Genomic DNA, 8,126 nt, shown 5'->3' with positions numbered 1-8,126 from the left:
CCCAGAGTGGGGTCTGAGTGCGCGGTGCAACATTTACCTGGCTCCATGGTTGGGCAGGGCGCGGAGAAGGCATCGCGCCTCGGACCGGACCCTGCTGCCCGCTGGCGAAAGGAGAGGGGACGGAGTGTTGAGACTGTGTCTCGTGCACCGCCATCCTGGCCCTCTTGGGACCCAGAGAAAAAGGAAACTGCTCTTTTTTTGAGGTTTTGGGTACCACTGGCTGGGGAGCCAGTGGCGGAACAAAATAAAAAGGGAACAAAAGATTCTCCACCCGGCCCTCCTCCGGGGAAGGAGTGGTGCGGTCACCATCTCCTGAAGAGCAGGATCCAGAGACTCCGGGTCGCCCGTCTCAGGGTCGCCGCTTGCCCTGGCGCCTCATGGGCTTGGCAGGGGCGGAGACGGGCTGCGCCGCTTTTCCGCGGCCAGCTCCAGCTTTCAATAAAGCCAGCAAGAAATCAAAATGGACTTTTTCTATTTTTTATGGAATATTGAAGTAATTATTATAAAGTATTTATCCATTTTTAATTCATGTGCCCTCATAATCTTTAACCAAAATAAGCTGCCTTCCCTCTTGCAGCTACATCTCTTCTCCGATGATGCCTTTACTGGTACGAGGGCGGGGCAACTTGTCACTCACATGAGATTGTCCAATAGAAAACCACAACCATCCAATTACCTTCCCATGGACAGAATTAAGCCCCACCCTACATTTGCTCTTATTAAAGAAGCAGTTCACCTCGGACGAATGTCTGGAAGAGGAAAGAAAAAACTCTAGCAACTTCCATTATATACAATATGTTGTACAATAACATTGCAATGCCTTCGTTTTAAAAACAATTCACTTGATTGTGTCCTTGACATTGACAGATTGACAAATAATCTGCACGGCCTGTGTAAATCATGGATATATAGAGATCGATGCATATGCAGCTGGATATCAATCATATATTTCACATACACATAGTAAATAATATTAGCATCTCACATTCACACAGTAACATTAACATTACACTCTTAAAAATGAAGGTTCTTTATTGGCATCAATGGTTCCATGAAGAACTTTAAACATCCATGGAACCTTTCGAATGCTGAAAAGGTTCTTTAGATTTCTAAAATGTTCTTCAACATTATTAATTTAAGGTCTGTTCACTGAAAGGTTTCTTGGGGAACCAAAAAATGGAAAAACATCATTTTCGAGCCTTAATTTTTAAGAGTGTAGCATTCATAGATTCTGTACTATATTTCACAGTAAAAATGTTTCTCATATAGAGGAAGCTAAATTGCGGAGGTCCTTTAAATCGCAAACTACTCAAACTACTCAAGGACACACACTCTATTCACGCCTCAAGAAGACATGAACATACTAACATACATTAACCACAAACATGGAGTAATAGCCACATTGTCACGCACGCTCAAAACGAGGCTGTGGAGGAGTGGTACAGCGGAGTCTGCAACGGAATGTATTCTAACAATTTCCACTTACATAATATTGGATATAATTTCAGTTTAATTTTGTGTAGTGTAATGACTTTGGTTCATGTCATTCACAGTCACGCCCCTGGACTGTTTTGTTGTGTTTTTGCTCCCCATGTGTGCTGTGACCCAGTTTTCCCCCTGTCTGATTGTTAATTTAATTCCAGGTGTGTCTCCTTAGTTCCTTGATTGTCCTGTCTTTAAAAGCCCCAGTCCTTTCAGTTAGTGTTTGTCAGTCTTTGAATGTCTTTCCTGCCTGTGATGTCTGTTATTTTGATTTAAAGACTTTTGTTGTGAAGAATTCCTCGTCTCCTCGTTCCCGTGCTTCCCTTGAAGTGTGACACACAGACCCTTATTTTGATGCTTATTTTGTTCTGTTGTTTCAGTTTTCTCTATTCCTGTGGTTTAGCTCTGTTTTCTTTAGTTTGTATTGTCTTCGGTTTCCATGTCTTTTGATTTCCCCTTCACCTGTGTCTAGTTTAGTTGCTTTCTAGTCTCTTGTATTTATAACACCGTGTTTCATTTACTAGTTTATTTTACACAAAGCTGTAGGTTGCATTTACCATTGTCTTGGATTAGTGTTACTACTTAGACTGCCATGTTTATAGATCCTCACCCCAACTGCACATTACATGTAGCCTACAGAAAAATTAACACAGTCTAGGCTAGTTAGGTTGTAGTTAAACTAGCACATTATGAACTGATTAACTTTGACTGAGGTGACATCAGCTGCCGCTGAGTCAAATGTTTGTGGAAAAGTTTTATCTTCGGTTGCTTTGTGAAAATAGACTCAGCAGATTGGGTGAAGACTGGGAACTTTCTTTTCAGACACATTTTTTTTATCACACTGAGTGGACTGGGTTTAACTGTTAAACAAATGTGTTGCATGATCTTTTCTCAAAACTAGCTTCCCTTTTTTTCATCATTTTTGCTCGGTTTCTTAATCTTCTATAAGGCAGTAATTTTTAGTGGATGTATGTTCCAGTGTTAGTTTTTACCAGCTGTGGGTGAGACCCGTATATACACCAGAGGTCTGTGCTTTGTAGCTCGCATAATACATCAGAGATTATTTGACAGATGGCAGATCTTGTAATTGTGATAATTTATTTCAGACTAATTTGGATTTATTAAAATATCTGCATTAAGTTGTCTGAGATTACTGCACATTCTGTGCACTGGAAAGGACAGATATATTGATACTTGAAACCATGATCAGAAATGCAGCAATTGGCTGCATCAAGACAGCAACGTATTGACATCATAACTAAAATCAAGGAAACAGCCTAGCGAGCATAAAAGTTATATTAGATATTTATTATTATTTTACACAAACTCTAATATTTGTACAGGCTGCATTATTTATTTATTGATAGTGGAATTGAATTAATTAGAGCTCCACAAAGATAGCATGCAAAAAAAAAACAAAAAAACTTTTCTATAACTTACCAACCAGATGGCAACAGCACAAACAGCAAAAAAACAATGTGTGAAACATTTTCATCATCAGTCTGAAATAGTTTCAGTCAAATTTGAATCCTTGCAGTAAAGTTGTGTAGAGAGCAAGCTGTTAACGATGTGAACTATCTGCTAACTTCCTCCAGACTGAAGACCATGCCCCGTGTGTTCAACAACACTTCCTCTCTAAAACTATTATTCACTACTTATTGAATATTCCTTTTAGGTTGTAGTTTACTAGACAGTATGTTATTAAAACATTTCACTTTCTTGGTTTCCTTGTTTGTATGTCACGTTTGAAAAAAAGCATTAATAAATATTTAAATTAATAAGTATGTAGATGTGAATTTACTGAACTCAGATGCTGTCACACGTAACTCGCTTGATTTCATGAACATATTCATTTGTGGATGTTGTCCATTAAATCTTTTGAAAAAGTGAAAGTCTGAACAGTTGCAGTGCAAGTCTTAGCAACTGTTTCTGTTTCTTCTCCATTGTCTGCTGTGATGAGGATATTATTTTACTCTAAACACTGATGTTACTCTTACACAGAGATATGATGTAATACGGTATCAATAGAGAGACAACTGGAGTTGTCTTTATGATGGTGCTGATGAGAGATTCAGAGACAGACTGAAGCTGGATCATCAGAGTAGATCTCTGACCATCATGAACACCAGAACCACAGACTCTGGACTTTATGAGGTTGACACATAGACTGTAAAAAAAAAAGATTGACGCAGCTCCACTTCCTTTCACTATAGAAAACTGAAGCCAAAACATGCCAGTATGGCCGCTGTCATCTTGTGAAAATGATGTTATTTGGAACCTGATAGTAGAAGTGATCGTGAAGTGGAACTGCGCTATCAAAATCCAAATCGCAAGCTCACAATCATGACACCACCCCATTTTGTAGCATCAAATAACTAACTAAAATCAAACTTCTTAGAAAAAACAAACACAATTGAACATACATCGTGATAAGAACTACATAAAATTATGGAAAGCATCTTCGTGGGGAAAAAAAATAAATAAAAAATTGAAGTGTAAATTGATTATTTAGTTTGGCCAAGTTCCTATTGTCAATAAAATATAATACAACACTACAGTACCTCGGGGTAATTCCATTCCCAAATATATACAATAGAATCCAATACTACTATTGCTGCTATCACTACCTCAAACCACAATAGGAAAGTGAGTTTGTGCTGTTTGTGATGGTAACCACTAGGTGCCGTTTATTCACTGCAGAAGTGCAAAATGGAATCTGCTTTTCCTTTTCCTTTTTCTGTCTTTCTTCTTATTTCTATTAAAAATAAACAAAGTATACAATGTTGTTATTCATCTTGGAAGCTGAACAGGACAGATACTTACTGAACAAAAACTGCTCTTTCACTGTTGTGCTCTATTGACTCTTAATGGCCATGTGCATGAGTTACTTTTTAAACTGTTTTAATGCTATAAATGATCACTATTTGGGAATCTACATGATGATAAAAACAAAAAAAAATAATAAAAAAAAATTATATAAAGGAAGTATAAGCCCTATATGATTCATAGATGTAGCTATCAGTTCAGCAGGTGGTTTTCAGTTTAAGGTGCTTTATTTGGCATGACAAATATTTCTAATTTTGTATTTCCAAATCATGTGCAATATTGCAGCATACAATTAATACAGTGCAAACTGAAAAAAAGTGCAATGCAACTGACAACGCAATAAAAAGGGTGCCATATACAGCAGGGCTGGGCAACTTCGGTCCTTTGTCCTGCAGAGTTTAGCTCCACCTTAATCAAAAACAACTGCCTGTAGATTTCTAGTTATCTTGAAGACATTATTTGCCTGTGCAGGTGAATTAAACTTTAGCAGGACAGTCACCTTCAAATTTTGAAGAATATTCATCGTTTTGGCCACCACAGGGCCTCAGCGTACACCATATTGAATGGATTCCAGTTCAGAAGAGAGCATTGGTAAGCAAAGCTTCATTTTACAGTCACTAAACAAATAGACCACACATATTTTAATCTTTGCAGAATACAACTCCAAGATATCTCCCAATATTTATATTATCTGCCCTGTTTTCTTCTTTTAACCTCTAGAAGATCTGACATCATCGACCAGAAGAACAACAGCAGCCGCTGCAGCCACGCCCATCAGAGCAGAGACGACCAATCGGATCACAGCTTCAGTAGAATCGCAACAGCAGATGTGAATTTCTGAAAAAAAAGAAAAAAAAAAGAGCAATGATAAAAGGGAGCTGTGATTTTTCAGCATCTCTGTCAGGAACTCAAAACGATAAGAATACAATTATATCTGCAAAACCCCAGATCTAATTGGAATGAGTAAGCGATGACATAAGTTTCATTTTTAGATTAATTATTTCTTTAATACATTTCTGGCATCTTTAAAGAAAAAAATAAAAAAAAAAATAAAAAAAGAGAGAGAGACAAAACGCTAATATCACCACTGACGTACCAGCATATGTCTGACAGAGTTCAGTGGTGTTACATTTTGAGGATGATGATGATGATGACAATGTTGATGATGATGAGTTAGGAAGAGGCAGAGGAGCTGGAAAATATGAGAGAAATATGAAAAAATCTGAATAAAGTGTTCATTATGACACACAATGATGAGGTCAATACTTATACTGATAGACTACTGGAAGCCTTGAACAACTGAGCGATTGTCTAAATCAGCGGTGCAGGTTCTTAGAGGCCCAACACAATTTTGCACATCTGTTTAATCAAACACACCTGATTCAGGTGGAGGACGAAGGAAACGAGGAAGCATCAATTTCAGTATTGAGAAGCACCAACGGCTTATCACCATCACTCAAAGTAAAAAAAAAAAAAAAAAATATGACTGGAAAAAAATTATGACTGGAAATTAGATTGTGTGTGCGTGAATGCGACTCAACAGGTATGATAATGATAACTGCTGTAACATGGTCACTCTCTTTCTACATTTGCTTAAATGTTTAAATAATCTAGTCATTTTAATGATTGAAGCTGAAAATAATTGAAATGTGCGAATCCAGAAGCTTTAAAGGTGTAATAAATGTGAATGTGAAACTTATAACTCACCTTGGACATTGAGACTGAATCTCTCACGTGCACTTTTGGACTGCAATTTATAATATCCAGTATGTTCAGTTGTGGTGTTTGTGATGATCAGAGATCCAGTTTGATGATCCAGCTTCAGTCTGTCTCTGAATCTCCCGTCAAGAACATCATCATATACAGCCATGCTGCCGGCCATTACACTGATTTGAGCTATTAACGTGTTTTCAGCTCCAAACCTCCACACAATCACATCATCATCCATCATTTCAGTAAGACCAGAGTTTAGAGTGACTGAATCTCCCTCCAGCACTGACACTGATTTCATTCCATCAGCATCAACACCAAAGACACCTGGAAAACATAGAGTTTGTCACAGTTTAAGGGTTAATAACTTTGTTTACATAAAATAGCTGGTTCAAAATGAGAAATTAAGATCAATGGAATATTCACTCCGGTGCCGGGACACGATGGACCCTGGGTGCACCAGCAGCGGAAGAAGCGAGCCAGGCCGTCAGACTGGTCATGATGGCGGTGTTGCAACAATATAGTGATATTCTCAATGTTACTCAGAAAACAGGTTACAGGTTTAACTCATTCGAAATACTTCTGCTTAATGTTATACTGTCAGATATGCAAAAGAAATCTCTTCTATCTCTTGCTCTGGCTACTGTGTATAGACCGCCAGGGCCATATACAGATTTTCTAAAAGAATTTGCAGATTTCCTCTCAGATCTATTGGTTAATGTTGATAAAGCGCTAATTGTCAGAGATTTTAACATTCATGTTGATAATACAAATGATGCGTTAGGACTTGCGTTTACTGACCCAATAAACTCTTTTGGAGTCAAGCAAATCGTCACCGGGCCCACTCATCATTTTAATCATACGCTAGATTTAATTATATCACATGGAATTGATCATACTGATATAGATATCGTACCTCAAAGTGATGATGTTACTGACCATTTCCTTGTATCGTGCATGCTGCATATTACTGATATTAACTATATGGCTCCGCGTTATTGTCCGGGCATAACTATTATTCCAGCCACCAAAGACAGATTCACAAATAACCTGCCTGATTTATTTCAACTGCTCTGTGTACCCATAAATACACGTGAACTAGACAAAATGACTAACAACATGGGCACTATCTTCTCTTATACATTAGAAGCTGTTGCCCCCATTAAATTGAAAAAAGGTTAGAAAAAAACGTACTATGCCATGGTACAACAGTTATACCCAGTCTCCCAAAAAAGAAACTCATAATCTTGAGCACAAATGGAGAAAACTAATTTGGAAGTTTTTAGAATTGTGTGGAAAAACAGTATGTCCAGCTATAGACAGGCTTTAAAAGCTGCCAGGACAGAGCATATCCGCAAACTCATAGAAAATAACCAAAACAATCCAAGGTTTTTATTTAACACAGTGGATAGATTAACAAATAAACAGATGCCACCCGATCTAAATATTCCCTCACAGTTTAATAGTAATGACTTTATGAATTTCTTCACTGATAAAATAGATAACATTAGAAATACAATAACAAATGTAGGTTCTACACCGTCTAGTACTTCAGCTTCATTCATCGCACCCAAATAAAAACTGCAGTGCTTTACAACTATAGAACAGGAAGAACTAAATAAACTTATCACTGCATCTAAACCAACAACATATTTATTAGATCCTGTACCCACTAAACTACTGAAAGAGTTGTTACCTGTCGCAGAAGAACCGCTTCTCAATATTATTAACTCATCGTTATCTTTAAGTCAAATCCCAAAACCATTCAAGCTTGCGGTTATTAAGCCTCTTATTAAGAAACCACATCTAGATCCTAGTGAACTGGAAAATTACAGACCCATTTCAAATCTTCCATTTATGTCTAAAATTTTAGAAAAAGTTGTGTCTGCTCAATTGTGCTCCTTCTTGTAAAAAAAAAATCTCTGTGAAGAATTTCAGTCATGTTTCAGGCCACATCACAGCACATAACTGCACTTGTTAAAATTACAAATGACTTGCTTCTTGCGTCAGACCAAGGCTGCACCTCATTGCTAGTTTTACTTGATCTTAGTGCTGCATTTGACACTATAGATCATGACATACTCGTAGATTGATTACAAAACTATAGG

General features: G+C 37.5%; 1 protein-coding gene across 1 annotated transcript in view; it reads left to right on the top strand.

The window, feature by feature from the left end:
- The first annotated feature begins 6,519 nt into the window (after positions 1-6,519).
- The window catches only part of LOC131531099 (uncharacterized), an 8,101-nt gene continuing 6,494 nt past the window's right edge, over positions 6,520-8,126 (top strand). Inside the window, exon 1 of the mRNA XM_058761645.1 lies at positions 6,520-6,571. Within this exon, the coding sequence (XP_058617628.1) occupies positions 6,520-6,571 (52 nt within the window). The remainder of the gene's footprint in view (positions 6,572-8,126) is intronic.

The sequence above is a fragment of the Onychostoma macrolepis genome, chromosome 22 (genome assembly GCF_012432095.1).
Source record: "Onychostoma macrolepis isolate SWU-2019 chromosome 22, ASM1243209v1, whole genome shotgun sequence".
Taxonomy (NCBI): Eukaryota; Metazoa; Chordata; class Actinopteri; order Cypriniformes; family Cyprinidae; genus Onychostoma; species Onychostoma macrolepis.
The sequence above is the reverse complement of the archived record's forward strand: the minus strand, read 5'-3'. Positions and strand labels throughout refer to the sequence as shown.